Source organism: Trachypithecus francoisi, unplaced genomic scaffold, assembly GCF_009764315.1.
Source record: "Trachypithecus francoisi isolate TF-2019V2 unplaced genomic scaffold, Tfra_2.0 Contig01451, whole genome shotgun sequence".
NCBI lineage: Eukaryota > Metazoa > Chordata > Mammalia > Primates > Cercopithecidae > Trachypithecus > Trachypithecus francoisi.
Genome location: NW_022681432.1, coordinates 2,936,647 through 2,958,319, shown reverse-complemented (window position 1 = coordinate 2,958,319; position 21,673 = coordinate 2,936,647). Strand labels below are relative to the sequence as shown.

At 33.9% G+C, this 21,673-nt stretch overlaps 1 protein-coding gene across 1 annotated transcript in view; it reads left to right on the top strand.

Annotated features, from left to right (window-relative positions):
- APOOL (apolipoprotein O like) overlaps positions 1–21,673 on the top strand; it is an 83,606-nt gene that overhangs the window by 50,749 nt on the left and 11,184 nt on the right. Inside the window, exons 4-9 of the mRNA XM_033233454.1 lie at positions 182–301; positions 3,199–3,257; positions 4,683–4,780; positions 12,351–12,442; positions 18,843–18,956; positions 19,119–19,236. Coding sequence (XP_033089345.1) covers positions 182–301; positions 3,199–3,257; positions 4,683–4,780; positions 12,351–12,442; positions 18,843–18,956; positions 19,119–19,236 — 601 coding nt within the window. The remainder of the gene's footprint in view (positions 1–181; positions 302–3,198; positions 3,258–4,682; positions 4,781–12,350; positions 12,443–18,842; positions 18,957–19,118; positions 19,237–21,673) is intronic.

Genomic DNA, 21,673 nt, shown 5'->3' with positions numbered 1-21,673 from the left:
AGTCTTTATAAACAGTTTACTACATCATTCCTGTATTTAAGATGGTTTTTTCAAAGTATTTTATCAGCATTTTTAGTTGTTTTTAGGAAGAAGGCTGATGAGGATTCCTGTTCTGCCATACTGCTGTTACGGACAGTCCAGCTATTTTATGTTTTTGACATGAACATTTTTTTGCCTGTAGCTCCCCATATATACTGCACCACCGCTTCAGTTTAAATATGTTGAAGAGCAGCCTGGTCATTTACAAATGGGCTTTGCTTCCATCCGGACTGCAACTGGTTGTTATATTGGCTGGTGCAAGGTAAGTCAATTCTGATAGTGGTTTAATATCAGAGGTTTCTGATTTAATTGTTCCAGTTACCTATTGATGTGTAGAAAACTAATCCAAAACTTAGTAGCTTAAAACCACAACCATTGTGTTACATCTTATGATTTTGTAAGTCACAAATTTGATCTGAATTCAGACAGATGATTTGTCTGTTGCATGTGGCATTGACAGAGGTGGCCCAGTGGTGTTCATCTGGCAAATGAGCTGATCTAGGCAGTCCAAGACAGCTTTATTTGCATATCTGGCACCTTGTTAAAGATGGCTGGATGGCTGGGTTCAGCTGGGATTATTGACTAGAACACCTACACATGGCCTCTCAAGCATGGTGATCTCAAGTAGGTCAGATATAACTTAACATGGGTAATTCAGGGCTCCTAAAAACAATGTTACAAGTGGCCCTAGGCAGAATTTGTCAGGCTTTTTGCCTGTCATCAGATGTCCAAGAAAGTCACTTCTACAGCATTCTATTGTTAAGTCACTAAGGCCAGCTTCGTTTTAAAGGGAAGGGAATTAGATGCCAATTCTCAGTAGAAGTAGCAGCAAATAATTTGTGGCTATATTGTACACTGTATACTGTACCCCTACTGCATAAATTAAAGTAGTTCAGCAAGCATTTGTGTCACCTAGCATGTACATAGTATCCCTCACTTTTTATGTGAACTTCTGAGATTACTTCTGAATATTTTCTTCTTTGGCTAAGCAAAGTGTTGTTTACTTGTTGGGGTTAGCCCATAAGACCATTCTAGCTATAGTAAGCTATTGGGCAAGCTAGAATACACTTGACTTTAATGCTTATCCTTCAATCAGTGATACCCATCAGCAGAGTGGTGGAGTAAGCTGATACAACACTAATGTTTCATTATTATCACATAAACATAATTGTGTTAGCATCGGTATCTCCAGTGTCAGTGTCTTAATGTTGGTACCAGTGTTTTCATCATTCTGACCTAGTAACCATGTGACTTTTCCCCAACTATAGCCTGATGATGAACCATTGTTCTTGTTTAGTTTCTATCCATTATCTTTAAAAAGAAATCTAATGAGCTTATAAAAAATAATGTATGCTTAGGTGAAATACCAAATCAATGAAGTCTGGTAATTCCAGATGATATTTTATTCAAATATCTGATAAATATATGATGTTATTTTTGAAAACTTGTGTTTGTCATACAATTGTTATGGTACTAGTTGTACTACACACTACTAATAGTTTGCTCTAAGAGGGAAATACTTTAACCAATTATGGTCTGAATCATGTCCCTATGACTATATGCCAATAGCTAGATGATTCAGACTTAAGCCTCCTGAGACGTAATTTTCCATAATGTTCTCAAATTTTTCTTCAGAGAGATAAAATGTTCCTGAGAGGTCTTTAAATTGCTCTTGTAACTATCATCCAATTTAAGACTCAAAGAATGTTTTATTCCATTAATATACTCAAACAAATAGGTTGAAAAAAGGCAATTTCCAATGCATTTTGTCCTAAATATAAACAACTTTTTTTTTCTAATTTTCCCCTAAAAATGTAATCTAGTCTTTAAAAATTATCTCTGACTCAAATTTGTTCCACATTAAACCTTGAATCATGTAGAGCAAATTCAATTTCTACTACTGCTAGCTTAGTGTTTTGAAATTTAGGTAGCACTGACCCCATGTGGTAAAAATGAATTCCTTAACAGAGATAAGAAAAAATTTTTTTTAAAAGATGACTAATTTTCTTCCTTAATGGTTAAATGATTCCCAATCGACTGGTCAATAGATATTTTAACTTTGAAGGTGAAATATTATCAAGAGAGTCCCTACAGAAAAGTAGTTCAATAGCAGGTAGCATTTATGCTGATTTGTACAATTTTAAACCAAGATGAACCTCTGCATCTCTCTGATAACCATTAAAATATCTAAGATAAAATTACAAAACCAAGCTATCTCTATAACAAAAACTTATTTCTTCCCTGTCCAATATAATAATCTCTATTTTCTCTGCTTTGAAAGTCTTTTTTGTTCTGTTTTTTCCCATGGTTTCATAGCAGCTAGTTCAGAGAAGGAGACCATATATTTGGATTGTGTTTTCTGGTTCCATCAACAGAGTACAATATGACCATGAGTAAATCATTTTGTGACTTCCCTTTTTTTTTTTTATATAAGTGAGATAATACCTAGCACTCAATAAATATATTTAACACTCTTTTGCACTAAAATCAGTTAGAGACAGGTAAAGTTAAAGATTTGCTTTAAAACTTTAATTCCTCCAATGGATTAACATAGTTTTGATTTCTAGAGAATTTATGTTCCTGTTTAAAAACAGGATAAACAGTAGTCTATGTAGGATGATTTCTGTCCTGAGGTAATTTAGATTTTTTTTTCTCATTCTAATGTACAATAAGAAAAGGGAGGAAGATGAAGCCCTTTGCTTTAGGCTTTTTGTTCTTTTTTCCTTCCACAAATCATTATGTTATTGCTATTGCATCTTTATTAATCAGATGTTGCTTCTAAACTGAAATATACCTCCCTTCTTGCTTTATTTAAATTCCATTTATTTTTCTAGTTCATTATAACATAAGATGATAAATCTTTATTTTCTTCACTATCATTTCTGCTCTGATTATTTCATAGACATCCATTTATATGAGAAAAATGGTATAAATGTTATCCATTTTAAATAGAATGAAAAGCAGAAAATGAAAATAAGCTAAGTTAAACGAGTATTCTGATAGTAAATACACAAGAAAGCTAGATTTAGATTTGGGCATAATGCTAAGTCAACCTTTTAATATAATCTCGGAGATGCAGTCAATTTTGTCTCATTATCAATAGCTTCAAAAATGCAGATGTCTTCTCCCCCCCCCCCCCCGTTTTCTTTTTTTGCTTAGGGTGTTTATGACTTTGTGAAAAATGGGATAATGGATACAGTACAATTTGGAAAAGGTAGGTGAGTAAATAATTAGAAATGTTGTATTGTGTTTTTAAATTGCATTGTTTAAATGTGAGAAAAATAAACTTGGTATGTTACCCATTATCATGCATTTGCCAACTCAGAAGATACTCTCTATAGCAATTTATTGATAATAATAGCAAAGCAATAATATTCATTATTCAGCAGTTATTGGCTAAGGTGTTGTACTAAACATTTTACATAATTTTGTCACAATTCTGTTAGTATTGGTATTATAATTATTCCCATTTTACAGATGAGGGCAACTGAGGTTTAGAAAGGTAAAGTAGGTTATCGAGGTTACATAACTACAAGTGGTAGTGCCAGGATACAAACTGAGGTCTGTTTTAACTACTAAGTCTATATTATATATCATAAAGCATAAATTAAAAACATGTCTCCATTGTTGCTAATTAGTTTGTGCTATTTGCTGTTAAAATACATTGTATTTTGCTGTCAACTGCTAGGAAATGTTATAGCAATCACTAACCCTGGAATATTTAACCTAATGTTTAAAAAGCAATTATATTTGAGTTTAAAAAGCAATTATATATTGAGCAATTACATAGCTTGTTAATGGTGTTTAGCAACAGATATAGCTTTCTAATATTCTTGGCTTATGCCAGTTGTCATAGTAAATATGTATCGGAGATAGAAAGATGAGCTAAAATTTTGAATGTTTCTATGAAGTTGATGACCTGTATTTGAATTATTATTTAATATATTAAGAATAAATTCAAAATTATATTCCTCATCAATCATTAGGAATAGGATTAAATATGTGATTGCCATTAAATAATTAACTATGATAGAAAAGTATACTTTTGGAACTAGAAACAATTTAAATATATAGAAAGCCAAGAAATCTGGACTTTCACCTACTCTTCATCTACTTTTTATCTAGGCTCAGCGATGATTAACCAACAGCAGTGGCTGTCTTGAGATTATTAGGGAGTAGTGGCAAGCAAGGTCTAGTAGCTGTGTATATCCTTAAACTATTATTCAAAACTTCTTTATAAGTATCTATTTTGGTTCTCACTGGAGGCTACTAATGTTTGAACAGATAAGGGCAGAAGCATGTTCATTATAGAGATATAATACATACACAGTCAGAAATTCACCTTATGGTAACCCATATAAGATGTGCCCTCTAGCATTACATTTCTTTATAGTAATAACCACTGGTATCATTAAGAAAAGAAACATTAAATCAACTATAGAAGGAAAATGTTATTTCGTAACAAGTAAATATATCTAGTTTTTTAGGTTGCTACTCATATTGTCATTATATATAGCTCTTTTGAAGAATATTTAAACCTCATTATTATCTTAACAAATCTCTTTAACCTTCCTGCATCATAACTGTTTAGAATGCCCAGTAGAATTCAGTTATTTATATTAATTTTTAACTGATTTCTTGAGATGCTATGTCTATCTGAAGAATCCTCCTCGAGACTTTCTTCCGAAAATGGGAGTTATTACAGTTTCAGGATTGGCGGGCTTGGTTTCAGCGAGAAAAGGTAGGGTTTTTAAGAGTATATTCTCTCTTAATGCCATGATATTAGTTTCTGAATTTTACGGTCATAAGAAAACCTCATATGCTTTATTGAATATTATTTGGATAGGCTACTGTAAAGATTTTTAGATTCTGTTATTACAGCATGCTTACTTTTAAAAGGACTTTGTGTTTTCAAAACTATAGCTATTCCAAAGGCTGTTCAATGTCATTAGTCATTAGGGAAAGGCAGATAAAAACCAGAATGAGATACCATGTCAGTTCTAACAACATTGGTCAGGATGAGACCAAGAGAAAATCAAATTTTATCTCATGTATCAGTATCTCTGTCTCAAATCTTAAAGTAGCCCCCAGAATATGGGGGGTCATGACTGAGAAAATTAGTTTGAGTGATTAATATATATTTTTACATTAAGATAAAACTCTCAAGAAATTTTTTTGGTAGTTAGCAACTCTTAAGGTCTTAAAAAAAAAGTAACCTAGAAAACATAATGACAAGTTATAATTTTAATAGGAACAGCTGTATATTCAAAAAAATTTTATTTCAAAATTATGACACAGTAGATTCATACAATTCTATCAGTTTTAATATATACATAGAGTCATGTAACCATCACCACAACCAGGATACAGAACAGTTATGTTATTCCCAAAAAGTACCTCATACTGTCTGTCTGTAGTCAGACCTTCTTCCCACTTCTAACTCCCAGAAACACAGATCTGTTCTCTGTCACTCTAGCTCTGCCTTTTTGAGAATGCCATCTAAATGGAATCATACATAGACTGGCTTCTTTCACTCAGATTATCAAGATTGTTGCATGTGTCAATAGCTTGTTCCTTTTTGTTACTAAGTAGTATTTCTTCATATGGATGTGCCATGGTTTACTTTATCACTTACCTGTTGGACATTTGGGTTGTTTCCAGCTTTTGGTCATTAGGAATAGAGCTACTATGAAAATTTGTATACAGGGTTTTCGTTTCTCCAAGCCCTTACTCAGCTAGTGTAGTTCTCTAGTCACTAGCCATTTTGGTCACCTTTCAGTCATCCTTTGTCCACACTCCAGTTGCCAGACATTGTCCCCAAACTAAATTGCTTATATTTGGAAGGCACAGCTCTGAACCAGTCTGGAATCTGATGTCAGGTACTTTCTAGTTTGTTTTTCCAGCTATAGTCCTAAAAGCCTCAACTCAAGGCATAATTAGGTACAAAACTGCTGTGCAATTATAAGAACATTCTAGCATCCTAACTCTAACATATATATATTATATATATATCTCATATATATAACATATATAACAGATACATGTATAACAGATATAATATATATAACATACATGAGAGGATGGTAGAATATTCATAGATAGATAGATAGATAGATAGATAGATAGATATCATCTGGATGGACATAACACTCTCCCTATAGCTAATATTAATGCCTCCCTATATCCTATTTCTTATTATAGTAGGCAAGCAACTTCTAATTGAATAGGTATTATAATTAGTAAGAAATAATTAAAAACCAAGATCACGATATAAAACAATACGACTCAAAGAATTAATTTTGAAGGAAATTGTCCAAAACATATTACTCCGTTTCTCAGTAAAAAACTTATACCATTCTTGTAAGAGAAAATGTTCTGTAGGTCATTCACCGTGTTTCCAAATGTCAGAGCTAGAATAGTCTAACCCAGTGTTTTTCAAGTTGGAGATCTCAACCTATTAATAGATAGTGACATAAATATAATGAATCTCAGGAGACATTTTACCTTTGTTTTAAAAAATTATATTTTAAGTTTCAGGGTATATGTACATCATGTTCAGATTTGTTACATAGGTAAACGTGTACCATGATGGTTTTCTGCACCTGTCACCCATCAGCTAGGTATAAGCCCAGCATTCATCAGCTGTTTTTCCTGATGCTCTCCCCCGCCACCCTCCCATGACAGGCCCTAGTGTGTGTTGTTCCCCTCCCTGTGTCCACGTCTTCTCATTGTTCAGCTCCCATTAACAAGTGAGAACATGCAGTGTTTGGTTTTCTGTTCCTGTGTTAGTTTGCTGAGGATAATGACTTTCCAGCTTCATCCATGTCCCTGCAAAGGACATTATCTCATTCCTTTTTATGGCAGCATAGTATTCCATGGTGTATATGTACCACATTTTCTTTATAAGTCTATCATTGATGGACATTTGGGTTGATTCCATGTCTTTGCTATTGTGGATAGTGCTGCAATGAACATATGCATACATATATCTTTATAATAGAATGATTTATATTCCTTTGGGTATATACCCCAGTAATGGGATGGCTGGGTCAAATGGTATTTCCAGTTCTAAATCTTTAAGGAATCGCCACATTATCTTCCACAATGTTTGAACTAATTTACATTCCCACGAACAATGTAAAAGCATTCATTTCTCTCCACAACTTCACCAACATCTGTTATTTTATGACTTTAGTAATAGCTGTTCTGATTGGTGTGAGATATTATCTCATTGTGGTTTTGATTTGCATTTCTCTGATGATCAGTGATGTTGAGCTCTTTTTCATGTTTATTGGCCACATGTATGTCTTCTTTTGAGAGGTGTTTGTTCATGTCCTTTGCCCATTTTTAAATGGGGTTCTTAGTTTCTTTCTTATAAATTTGCTTAAGTTCCTTGTAGATTCTGGATATTAGACCTTTGTCAGATGGATAGATTGCAAAAATTTTCTCCCGTTCTATAGGTTGTCTGTTCACTCTGATGATGATTTCTTTTGCTGTGCAGAAGCTCTTTAGTTTAATTAGATCTCATTTGTCAATTTTTGCTTTTGTTGTGATTGCTTTTGGTGATTTCATCATAAAATTTTTGCCCATGCCTATGTCCTGAATGGTATTGCCTATATTTTCTTCTAGGATTTTTATAGTTTTATGTTTTATGTCTTAAGTCTTTAATCCATCTTGAGTTACTTTTTGTACAAGGTGTAAGGAAGGGGTCCAATTTCAGTTTTCTGCATATGGCTAGCCAGTTTTCCCAAGACCATTTATTAAATATTGAATCCTTTCCCCATTACTTGTTTTTGTCAGGTTTGTCAAAGATCAGATGGTTGTAGATGTGGGTTTTAGTTCTCTATTCTATTCCATTGGTCTGTGTGCCCGTTTTTGTACCAATACCGTGCCGCTTTGGCTACTGTAGCCTTGTAGTATAGTTTGAAATCAGGTAGCATGATGGCTCCAGCTTTGTTCTTTTTTGCTTAGGGTTGTCCTGGCTATACGAGCTCTTTTTTGGTTCCATGTAAATGTTAAAATAGTTTTTTCTAATTCTGTGAAGAATGTTAATGATAACTGAATGGGAATAGCATTGAATCTGTAAATTCCTTTGGGCAGTATGGCCATTTTCACGATATTGTTTCTTCCTATCCATGAGCATGGAAAGTTTTTCCATTTGTTTGTATCTTCTCTGATTTCCTTGAGCAATGGTTTGTAGTTCTTGAAGAGGTCCGTCACTTCCCCTGTTAGCTGTATTCCTAAGTATTTTATTCTTTTATGGCAATTGTGAATGGGAGTTAATTTGTGATTTGGCTCTCTGCTTGCCTGTTGTTGGTGTATAGGAATGCTAGCAAATTTCGCACATTGATTTTTGTATCTTGAGGCTTAGCTGAAGTTGCTTATCAGCTTAAGAAGCTTTTGGGCTGAGTTGACGGGGTTTTCTAGATACAGGGATCATGTCATCTGCAAACAAAGATAATTTGACTTCTTCTCTTCCTATTTCAATACCCTTTATTTTTTTCTCTTGCCTGATTGCCCTCGCGAGAACTTCCAGTACTATGTTGAATAAGAGTGGTGAGAGAGGGCATCCTTTTCTTGTGCCAGTTTTCAAGGGGAATGCTTCCAGCTTTGCCCATTCATTATGATATTGGCTATGGGTTTGTCATAAATGGCTCTTATTATTTTGAGGTGTGTTCCTTCGATATCTAGTTTATTGAGAGTTTTTAACATGAAGGGATGTTGAATTTTATCAAAGGCCTTTTCTGCGTCTATTCAGATAATCATGTGATTTTTGTCTTTAGTTCATTTTACATGATGAATTACATTTATTGATTCGCATATGTTGAACCAGCCTTGCATCCCAGGGATGAAGCCAACTTGATCATGGTGGATAAGCTTTTTGATGTGCTTCTGGATTTGGTTTGCCAGTATTTTATTGAGGATTTTTGCATTGATGTTCATCAGGAATATTGGCCTGAAGTTTTCTTCTTCTTTTTCTTGTTGTGTCTCTGCCAGGTTTTGGTATCAGGATGATGCTGGCCTCATACGATTAGTTAGGGAGGAGTCCCTCCTTTTCAGTTGTTTGGAATAGTTTCAGAAGAAATGGTACCAGCTCCTCTTTGTACCTCTGATAGAATTCAGATGTGAATCCATCTGGTCCTGTGCTTTTTTTGGTTGGTAGAAAATTTATTACTGCTTCAATTTCAGAACTTTTTGCTGGCCTATTCAGGGATTCAACTTCTTCCTGGTTCAGTCTTGGGGGGGTGTATGTGTCCAGAAATTTATCCATTTCTAGATTTTATAGTATATTTGCATAGGTGTGGTTGTGGTATTCTCTGATGGTGTTTTGTATTTCTGTGGGATCAATGGTGGTATCCTCCTTATCATTTCAGATTGTGTTTATTTGAATCTTCTCTCCTTTTTTCTTTATTAGTATACTAGCAGTCTGTTCTATTGACGTTTTTCAACAAAACCAGCTCCTGGATTTGTTGATTTTTTTTTTTTTTTTTTTTGAAGGGATTTTTGTGCCTCTGTCACCTTCAGCTCTGAAGCTTGGTTATTTCTTGTCTTCTGCTAGCTCAGTGGTTTGTTGGCTCTTGGTTCTCTAGTTATTTTAGTTGTCATGTTAGGATGTCAATTTGAGATCTTTCTAGCTTTTTGATGTGGGCATTTAGTGCTATAAATATCCCTCTTAACACTACTTTAGCTGCGTTGCAGATTCTGGCACGTTGTCTCTTTGTTCTCGTTAGTTTCAAAGAACATCTTGATTTCTGCCTTAATTTCATTATTTACCCAGAAGTCATTCAAGAACAGCTTGTTCAATTTCCATGTAGTCATGCGGTTTTGAGAGAGTTTCTTAATCTTGAGTTCTAATTTGATTGTGCTGTGGTCTGAGAGACTGTTATGATTTCAGTTCTTTTACGTTTGCTGAGGAGTGTTTTACTTCCGATTATGTGTTCAATTTTAAAGTAAGTGCCACATGGCACTGAGAAAAATGTGTATTCTGTTTTTTTGTGTGTTTTTTTTTTGTTTGTTTGTTTGTTTGTTTTCTGGAGTGGAGAGTTCTGTAGATGTCTATCAGGTCCACTTGATCTGTAGTTGAGTTCAAGTCCCGAAATATCTTTGGTAATTTTCTGCCTCGATGATCTGTCTGATACTGACAGTGGAGTATTAAAGTCTCTCACTATATTATGTGTGGATCTGTATCTCTTTTTAGGTCTTTAAGTACTTGTTTTATGAATCTGGGTGCTCTTGTATTGGGTGCGTATATATTTAGGATAGTTAGCTCTTCTTGTTGAATTGAATGTAATGTCCTTCTTTGTGTTTTTTGACATCTGTTGGTTTAAAGTCTGTTTTGTCAGACACTAGGATTGCAACCCCTGATTTTTTTCTGCTTTCCATTTGCTTGGTAAATTTTCCTCCATCCTTTATTTTGAGTCTGTGTGAGTCTGTATGTGACACATGAGATGTGTCTCTTGAATACAGTACACCGATTGGTCTTGTCTTTTTGTCCAGCTTGCCATCCTGTGTCTTTTAATTGGGGCATTTAGTCCATTTTCATTTAAGGTTAATATTGTTATGTGTGAATTTGATCCTGTCATAATGGTGCTGGCTGGTTAATTTTGCAGACTTGTTAATGTAGTTGCTTCATAGTGTCATTGGTCTGTGTACTTCAGTGTTTTTGTAGTGGCTGATAATGGTTTTTCCTTTCCATGTTTAGTGCTCCCTTTGGGAGCTCTTGCAACACAGGTGTGGTGGTGATGAAATCCCTCAGTATTTGCTTGTCAGGATGCATTTTATTTAAAGATAGAGGAGAACAGCAAATATCAGAGTAGTTTTTTTCTTGCAGACTGGCCTCTCTTATCAGGTAAAGAGAGGATAACTGTAAGTCTTTTAAAAATCTTTAAAATGACACATAAGTAAAAGCTGCCACCTGCTACATTTAGGAGCCGCACAATTAGGGGAATTCGGTTAAGTCAAGGGAGCTTACATCAAGAGATATTAGGATTATAAAATAAGAATTTAACTGTAGATAATGGAATAACAGCGAGCAGGACTAGAGTAAAGGAGCAACTTAGGACATTTTAATATACTTAAACCCTCTTTCTGCATACCACAAAAGTCTAAATCTAGAGAAAAGCTAAACTAGTTCAAATCAGCCTGGCCACCCACCATCCCCCACCTCAGTCCATTATGGACATGGCTATAGAAAACTTCCTTAATAATAGTTAAACCAGACCGATAGAGACCTCTAGTTTTTCTCTTCCGTAAACTGAAAATTGCCTGCAAACATTCATTTTCATTTGTATAATATACCAGATAGGCTGTTCCCTTTTTAGATTAGGGATTGTATAAGCTGCTTCAGATCATGAAAGTACTTATCCCAATTTAAAAATCCATCATCCAATTACCCAGATCATATATACAGTCTAAAATACTCAGAGAAGCATTTAACATACATATTATTTTGAATCAACAGTTAGTTGGAATTAAGCTATGGCTTAAAGTGGTGGATTTCAAACTATTCTGTAGAACCCTTAGTTTCATGGAAGTGTTTAGTGGTGGTATCAGGATAAAGGAAAAGCCACACAGCCAGGGTTTGATACAGAGCTTCCTACCCCAGAGTTAGTCACAGCAGCATCAAGTTTATAGGTTTTATATATTGAAGTTCCTAGGGAGATTCTATTTGAAAGATATTTTGAAAGGATTTTGTTACCAAAAAAAGATATGAAAATAACTCTTAAATGATGCATAGTTAAGGCACTTTTTGATATGTATTAATTATGTCAAGTTATTTGCAATTATTATTCAGTATTCTAAGTCAGTGACATGAAGGGGTTATGTACCTGTTAAAGTCCTTAGCTGATTATTTAGTTGAGTAACCTTCCTAAATACTTAATCAAAAAGGACACGTAAGAGAGAGTCCATTTCACTTTAACATGGTGTCACAAACACAGTAGTTAATTAATTCTCTATATTATCATGCTTTATTAGATACTTGCAAAATTGTGGTTATAAATTTGGGTTTCGTAGGACATGAAAAATACCTAGCTTTCAAGCAGAAGAAAATCATCCATTCCTTTTGTGTAGGTAATTGTCAGTATTAGATTGAGAATACTTTTGTTAAATTGGACATGACAGCTAAAGGGTAATTGACTTGAAATCCTTAAGGGCATTTTGGCTTCCATCTTGATTGGTATAATTACGTAAAAAGTAATTTAACAGAGTGTGATGGCTTACTAGGGGAGCAAAGAAAGCATTACAGTATAAGAACATCAAGTCTCTGGTGGCATATATTTGGAGTTTTATAATTTATTTGCATTTTATAGGTTCCAAGTTTAAGAAAATTACTTATCCTCTGGGACTGGCCACTTTAGGAGCAACTGTTTGCTACCCAGTTCAGTCCATAATAATTGCTAAGGTAAGTTCTTTTTAAATAATAGCAACATTTCAGTATTTGTTTAAACTCTCACTGTGACAATATTTAAATGTTACACAGCACCTTCAACATTTAATTTTAAGAGATGTAGTTGGTATCAACTCTCATGTTGGCCAAATCATATTAGCATCTCAGCATGGTAAATGCCATTCTTAATAGGATGAATTTGTTTAAATATAATTCAACAATGTAAAGGCAGATTTGAGGATTACGTTCAGAGACACCGAATTAGAATTTATGGGGATAAATACTGCTCCATTATTAAGGTATATAAACTTCAATTTTTATTTAAAAGAAGATGAAAATACTAGCAGCTGTTTGGTTCAACAGATTAACCTGACATGAGAAACAACCAGTTGATAGATTGGCTTCAGTGGTTTCTGAACGTAAAACACACACCACACACACACACACACACACATGAACTCATATTGAAACCACTTAGAATTAAGAAACACCTGTATAAATGCTTATTATAGTTGTTTTGTCTTTTTCTTGTGAGCTTAAGTACAAATCCAGATTCTTTTAATGATTTGAACAGTTTCTGTCAGTATTTTATTTTTAACACATGTTCAGATTGAGAAGGAAAACTTTGGGTTGTGCATTTTTCCCCCGCTTTTCCTTCTCCTATTAATTACCAACAGTTAACATTTCCCCCTCATGCTTGAAACAATGTGTGGTGTTACCAGAAGGACTTTCTGTACTTGTATTCCCATTGCTACATCTCTTTAACTATTGATGTAGAGAAAGTTGCCTATCAATATTTTGAGAGTGTCAAGGATATGGTGTACTATGTAGTTTGTAATGTGATCAAACTATAGAAGCTCATAACAGAGGAAGAGAGCATTATTCATTAAGTCTACTTATACCTGAAATAATTGATAACATGGTAAACTTATTTTTAAAACTTTCTTAATAATTTACATAGGAATTAACCACTGAAATCAATAAAATGCTAGTATTGGAAGAAAACATTAAGCTCATTTAATTCAACTTTGATCTTTTCTCATTTATCTATAGGGAAACTGTGGCTCAGAGGAGTTTCATAGTGACTGATTTGCCCACATCATACTGAGCTTCAGATTTTTTGGCCTCCGTGTTCATTACTCCTCCCAGTGGATGATGCTTCCACTGATTCTTCTTTTTTTTTTTTCTATTTTTTTGAGATGGAGTCTTGCTTTGTCGCCTAGGCTGGAGTGCAATGGCGCAATCTTGGCTCGCTGCAGCCTCCGCCTCCTGGATTCAAGTGATTCTCCTGCCTCAGCCTCCCGAGTAGCTGGGATTATAGGCGCCCACCACCACGTCCAGCTAATTTTGTAATTTTAGTAGAGACGGGGTTTCACCAGGTTGGCCAGGCTGGTCTCGAACTCCTGACCTCAGGTGATTCATCTGCCTCGGCCTCCCAAAGTGCTGGGATTACCGGCGTGAGCCACTGTGCCCAGCCCTGATTCTTCTTTTTTCTAAGAGTAATGACATCATGGTTGTTTTTAAAAATTGTGCCTGCTTATCTTTAGATAATCTAAATATTTCAGAAAAGTTTAGGAAAAAAAACCGCCCAAAATGCATCTATCCATACAAATATCCATGTCCACATTTGGATGGAATGTTCTTCTAGACATCTTAACATACATACACAGAGATAGAAAAACAAATGTATATTCGAATAGACAGGTAAGAATGAGATCATAGTATGTGTCTTATTTTTATTTTTTAAAATAAAGTATTGAATTTTACAAAAGGAAAAAAAAAGAATTGCTGAACTTCAAATAGCAATTTTTCTAATATAAGAGATTAACTTGTAAATGTTCTTCTGGGGTAAATAATTGTTACTTTAATTCTTAGAGTTGAAATCCTTGCTTTTCTTTTGACTATATAATATCATATTTAATATTTTAAAAATTCAAATATATAATTTTTTAAACCTGAGATTCATGATGGACTTTAGAGAGTCTGTAGCACACCCTCCTCTCCAAAACTTTATGAAAAGTCATGTGTGTACAAGAAAAACCTTATTTGAAATAATCAGGACCAGTAGTTAACAATTAATCAAAAGTGTTAAAGCAGCGAGTTCTAAAAATATATATAAAAATATATACCCACAATTTTACTTCAAATTAAAACATAAGTGTCTTTCTTCAGTCTGGCCAATATGGTGAAACCCCATCTCTAGTAAAAATACAAAAATTAGCCAGGCCTGGTGGCGGGCGCCTGTAATTCCATCTGCTCGGGAGGCTGAGGCACGAGAATCACATGAACCCAGGCAGCAGAGGTTGCAGTGAGCCAAGATTGCGCCATTGCACTCCAGCCTGGGAGACAGATTGAGACTCCATCTCAAAAAAAAAAAAAAAAAAAGTCTTTCCTTTTCTCTATTTTGAAGTAGGGCTTTTCTTTGAGTATTGGTCTACTGGTTAAAGATCTATAACATCTTTCCAACGGTAAGCCATATTTGTAGTATGTCTTCTACAACTTCCAGATTAGGTTCCTTTAAAATAGAATGAACAATTAAAAACATTGAAAAAAAGATGAGTGCAGAATCCTTTTAGATGTTTATTACTTCTCCCAGCTGTGATAATTGTCTTGCTCACCTCTAATTTCATAGCAGTTATTTTTTTAGCCATCACATTTGAGTCTTTATGAAGCATTTAACTTAATTTTCCTAGAAACAATAATTCTTTTTATAATCGTATTTTATCATATTATGTTACATTTAGATTGTTTAATTACAAGTAAAACTGATGTAGCAATTGGGGAAAAAGGGAACTTACTCTTGATAAGCATACTAATCAACTTCTGAAAGATAGTACCTTAGCATTTTGGAGAGCACCTGATAGGAATGAATGTTCAGCATTCTGCAAACATCATTTATAATAAGTTAAAAAAACATTTTATTAATCAGTCACGTCTCCTGAAAGGATGTCAGGTGAGAGCTTTTTACTGTATCTGTATTTTTCTGAAGGAAAGGGCCTATAGCTTTCAAGAGCTTCTCCAAGGTATCTATGATATTAAAAAGTTTAAGAAATGATAGTCTAGAAGGTCCTTTAAACAATGAAAGACTCACTCCAGTTATTCATCATTTTGAAAATACACTTCAAGATGGAATTATTCTTTGCTCTTTATAATTTTCCTCACAATATTTTTATTATTAACTTATGTAAAGAGTAACAAGTAGTCTGTCTTTGAAAGCTATAAAATATCTGGGAATAGACTTACCAAATAATGTTTTAATGCCTGTTTAAAAGAAGAATAAACTATCAAACTTTACTGAAGGGTATTTTTAAATTTTCACAATATTAATTGATGAATAAGATTAAATATATTCAGGGTGTACAACATGATGATTTGACATACATATATAGTGTAATGATTATGACAATGAAATTAACACATCCATCACCACCCATGCAGCACATTATATACCCAGAACTTGTTCATCTTATGACTGAAAGTTTGTTCCCTTTGACCAACATCTCATTTACCTCACTCCTATCCCCTGGCAACCTCCATTCTACTGTCTGCTTCTATTCTGCATATATATCCAAAAAAAAATGAAATCAATATCTTGAAGAAATATATGCACCTCCATGTTCATTACAGCATTATTCACAATAGTCGAGATTAGAAACAACCTAAGTGTCTCTCAGTAGATAAATGGATAAAGATAATTTGGTACATATATATAACAGAGTGCTATTTAGCCATTAAAAATGGAAATTCTGCCATTTGCAACAGCATGGATAACCCAGAGGACATTATACTCAGTGAAATAAGATAGACACAGAAAGACAAATACTGTTTGATCTCACTTATATGTAAAGGATGTTTACCAAAAAATCTTGAATGTCTTTGGAGATATATCCTGTTTCTGGATGAAAGACTAAATGTTGAAATACGGCAGGTATTTCAAAATCTAGAAATTTAATTCAGTTCCTACAAAAGCCCTGGATTTGAATGGAGTGTGACATTCATTCACCTAATATTTGTTGTCTGTCTACTGTGTATTGGTTACTATAGCATACACAATAAAATAGATCAAGAGGACAAAAGAGAATATTCAAACAATTATATTGAGTATATCTTTGTACACATGAGGGTAGGGATGGATATGTGGTACAGGTGGCATTTCAAATCAGTGTGTAATGGAAAGGATAGATTTCTTTTTTTTTTTTTTCAAGAAATGTGTTGGGATAATTGGCTGTTTGGAAAATTACTCAGACCTTTACCAACTATCATGGGAAAACTAATTCTAGGTGGAATAAACATCTAACCATGAACTAGAATACTATAAAAGGTATGAGAAGAAATAAGAGGAATACCTGTTTAATCTTGAGATAGGAAAGGCTTTCGTAAGCAAATTACAATCTAGAAGCCATCAAAGAAAAAGTTGACATATTGACAACATCAAAATTAATACATTTCTGTAGATTACAATATACCATACACAATGTTAATGGATACATGAAAAACTGGGAAAACTATTTATAACATATGTGACAAAGTACTAATATCCTTCATGTATTAAGAACTCCTATAAATCAATGAGCAAAAGATGAATGTGCCCTCTGGGAAAATGAAAAAATACCTGAACAAGCAGTCTACAAAATAAGAAACAAAAATGGCCTAATGTACGTAAGATACTTGATTTCATCAACAAATACATGCAAATTTGAAAAATCATTTAGATATTGGTTTTTAGGCTTTAAATTTGACAAAGATTTAAAAGACTTATAATATCACTGCTGGTAAACAGGGTAGGAAAACAGACATATACTCTTGGTGGGAATGTAAATTGCTGCAGTATATTGCTGACTTTCTGGAGAGCAACATAGTAATACTGTCAAAAATTAAAATGTGTGTACTCTTAAGTGCAGAAATTTCAGCTCTAGGAATTTATTTTGAGGAAATACTATAAGGGTTATGGTCCCAGTTGTATGTGTAAGGATGCTAATTTCATCATTGCTTATACTTGCCATCTCCCTACCCCCAAAAAGGAAAACAGTCCATATGCTCACCAATAGGAGATTTGTTAAATCATCGTGCCTCAATAGGGAATATGTTCAACAAATTGTGTTGCATCCATTATGGAATACTAAACTAAGCAGCAAATTTAAAAAGTAGACCTATGGTATATAAAGTAATATAGAACCATGCCTTTGAAATATTGTCAAGCTTTTAAAAAAATAATATCTCAGAATAACATGTTTACTGTGATCCCAAGTATTTGAAAAGGAAAACAAACTAAATACATATGTAATTTATTTTAAAATTTAATTGAAAAATTAATTGAGATTGTATTGTATGATCTATTCTGTAACTTTTTCAAATTAGTGGTTCATCATGGACTTCCGTTCATGCCGGTACATATAGATCTACCTCATCTTTTTTGAAAGATCTATAATATTAACATTACATTGTTTTAAAATTTGTGTGTGTGTAATGTATATGAGTAAAAATTCAGGAAGAATATATGTATAACTGTTAACCAAGGTTATATTTGGGGAGGAGGAGGAATTTCTTTATATTAGCTTATTACTTTTCAAGTGTAGATATATACTTAGTAAAAACAATAAATATTTCTATTTGAGGATGGAAACATAATTTGTAAAAAATTTATGTTTGTAGAAATTGTAATCCTGGAAAACCCCTCAAAACATCTTCAAAACTTGAAAAATCAATGGCTGTTGAAATTACTTTAACTATAATAAACAAAAGGATTGGAGAAGAATAGGAAAAAGCAGAAATCAGAAGTAGATTTTCAAAGAGAAATAGAGATGAATGAAAATAACAGTAGCTTTAGGAATTCAGCCAGCATCCCATTCTCTTCTTGAGTGTATTTATCAGTCATTGTTTATTGTACCTTTCTACCACAAAAGAATATTACTCTTTGGAGGAATTAGTTGATGCTTTTTATTTCTTTATGAATGGAGAAAGCACCATCAAATTTTAAGCAAAAGCATTAACTTTGTAGCATGTTAAAAATCTCATTTTCTCAGTCAGCAGTTTATTACTGCGAACTATATTCCCCAAACTTCTGTTAATACAATTTTCACTTACATCAAATCACCATGTTATATACCTTAAATAGATACAATTTTATATATGTCAGTCTAATCTCACTAAAGCTGAAAAAAATTTTAAAACAGACATAGTTTTAATTTATATGTTACAGTATGAATGCAGATTATACATTATAACCCTTTGCGTGACACAACAATTTTTTCATATAAAATTTTAGAAATGGTGCTTTGTGTTATATGATTTAGAGATTTATATCTTTATTGATTCTGATCTTAGTGTTCACATAAAATACCTGACAAATCTAAAATACATTTTAAATTTTAACTTTTAAAAATATGTTATTTGACTTACTTTTTGTTTTAATTAGGTAACAGGGAAAAAGATATATGCTACAAGCCAGCAAATTTTTGGAGCAGTTAAATCACTGTGGACAAAAAGCAGCAAAGAAGAGTCACTCCCTAAACATAAAGAAAAAACTAAGGTAGAGTTTACATGGAGCAAGGCGGTCGACATTGAGTTTTGTTTGGGTGGGTGTTGGCTTGTAATGAGGGTACTGGACAGAGGTCGAGGATAAAATGAGAAAGTAGATGAAGGAATTAGTAAAATGATTTACTTACGAAGGAAAAATCTGTTTGGTAAACAGCTAGGATCCTCTGTAGACATAGAAGTACCTGCAGAAACAACTGACGTCTTGAAACACTCAGAGCCCTTGCCAACAGAACTCAGCTCTGAAGCGAAGACCAAATCAGAATCCACTTCAGGTTTGTTGGGTATAAGTTAATTTTGTTTCCATTCTTTTCTTAAATAATTTGATTGCATTATCATTAGTGGTTTGAACTTAAGAGTGTTCTCCCCATAAATATTTTGTCTTTTTCGTATCTGTGGTTTGTGTTTCTTTTTAGGTTATGAGGTACTTAGGTACCTGCAATTGCTTTAAATTACCACATAGTTCATAATATAGATCTTTATATGTGAGTATATAGAGTAGCACCGACACGTTGATTGGGTAAAGCATTTAATATAACTTTATAAATTTGAGCTATTTTATTAGGTGGGGGAAATGGGCCTTTCTAGATTCTATAATTTTAAAGGGATGAGTCACACCTACATAAAGAAATGTCAGCTTCCATTTTTTGTGCTATTTACCTATCAGTCTCCCTGTAAATCTTAAGACTGTTTTATTTTATTAAGTTTAGTTTATTAAGTTTAGGCACCAAAAGAACTTCCAGCATCAAATAGTAGAAATATCATCAATTATAATACTTATAATGTTGCTAGTATTCCATACTGGCAATAAATACTTTGTGGGACCAAACAGTGACAATTATACTTTCTAAACAAATACTGCCATGATTTTACTGTGATCACAAAGAAGGTGACAGAGTGTTTAATACCATTTTGACATGTATTCATATGGATTTGCCTAGGTTTATCTATATGTACAATGTGAATTGTAAAACCCGTTGTCTTATTGCAAAGGAAGGGTGACTAACTCAGAGGTTGGAGAATAATAATATCCACCCTTTATCAAACACATACTGTGATGCAGAGAGTTAGAAGTATATTATGTCATTCAGCCCTTACCCACAAAGCAAAACAAAAACCTGCCGGATCGGTAATTATTCCCATTTTATGATGAAGAGACTGAGACTCAGGGAGCTAAAATAACTTGCCCCAAATCATATAGCTTGTGAGTAGCAGAGTTGTGTTTATGGCCTAGATCTTCTTGACATCAGAGTCTAAGCTCCTTCCATTGTGTATAGGTTATCTAATTTAAAACCGGAATTTAGTCTCAAATTTCACCCCCCTTCTGTCACTAATCTTCATAAAAACTGTCATTGAATAACAAACCTGATTTGAGTTTTACTATTTTCCTCTGTCCTGTCTCCTAACTAATCAAGACAAGTTATACAGTTTTTAGACTCTCTGAATAATCTGCAGGTGACCATATTCTCACAAGAATATAATGTATGGTCATTTTTCCAAATGCCTGTTAATTCCAGAGTATCTTTATGAAGATGAAACATACTACACCTTAACAGTGGGACCAAAACCTTCCCAAGCTAATGTCTTTTTGTTCACACATCTAGATTCTGGAACCCTTTATTTGCCTGTCTTGGGTGATGTGGTATATGAAAAGCATTCTATCGAGATGATGCAGAGGGAGAAAGAGATGCCAGTGCTACTCATTCTTATCATATATGTCTTGGTCAGTTTGAGCTGCTATAAAAAATACCATAGACTGGGTGACTTATAAACAACAGAAATTTATTTCTTACAGTTCTAGAGACTGAAATTCTGAGATCAGGGTGCCAACATGGTCAGGTTCTGGTGAAGGCCCTCTTCTGGCTTGTAGACAGCCTACTTCTCATTGTGTTCTCACATGGCAGAGAGCAGAGGGAAGCAAGTTCTCTCAAGATTCATAAGGGCACTACTGATCCCATTCACGAACGCTCCACCATCATCACCTCCTCTAATTCTAATCACTTCCCAAAGCTCCCCACCTCTTAATACCATCACAATGGGGGAGATAGGGTCTTAACATGTGAACTTTTGGGGCATACTAACACCCAGTACATAACAATATATCATTTGGAGTTTATTATACAGTATAACCTTGGGATTCACCATTTCCACATTTCATATGTAGAATTAAACATTTTTTTTTTTCACCATGGGAAACAGTAGTGATTGTGAGCACAGGTTATAGAATAACACTTGAATCGAAATCCCAGATCCAGCATTTACTAGTTCTGTTACCTGGGGCAGGTTATCAAACACTTCAAGCCACAGTCTCCTCATCCAACAAAAAAAGGACAATAATAGTTCTCACATGGTTGTGAGGATTACATGAGATATTGCATGTAAAGCACTAACTACAATGCCAGGGACATACTAAGGGATATCAGTGGGTATTAAAATATATCATTATTATCATTTGCCTAGAGTAATTAGCCATTTTGATGAGAAACAGATTTTCACTGAGCATACTTAAGGAGCAAGTCACTTACCTAGTGAGCCTAGCCATGGCTACCACTTATCACCATACAGAAGAGATAGGGTGTACTGTCCAACTATATGTTGTGGCTCTGAATATGGGTTTGGTTGTTCTCTACCATCTCATGTACATTAATGGAGAAAATTGTTATTTTGGGAATCACAAATTTAGAAATTTGGTGTCATAGACCTCTTCAAGAA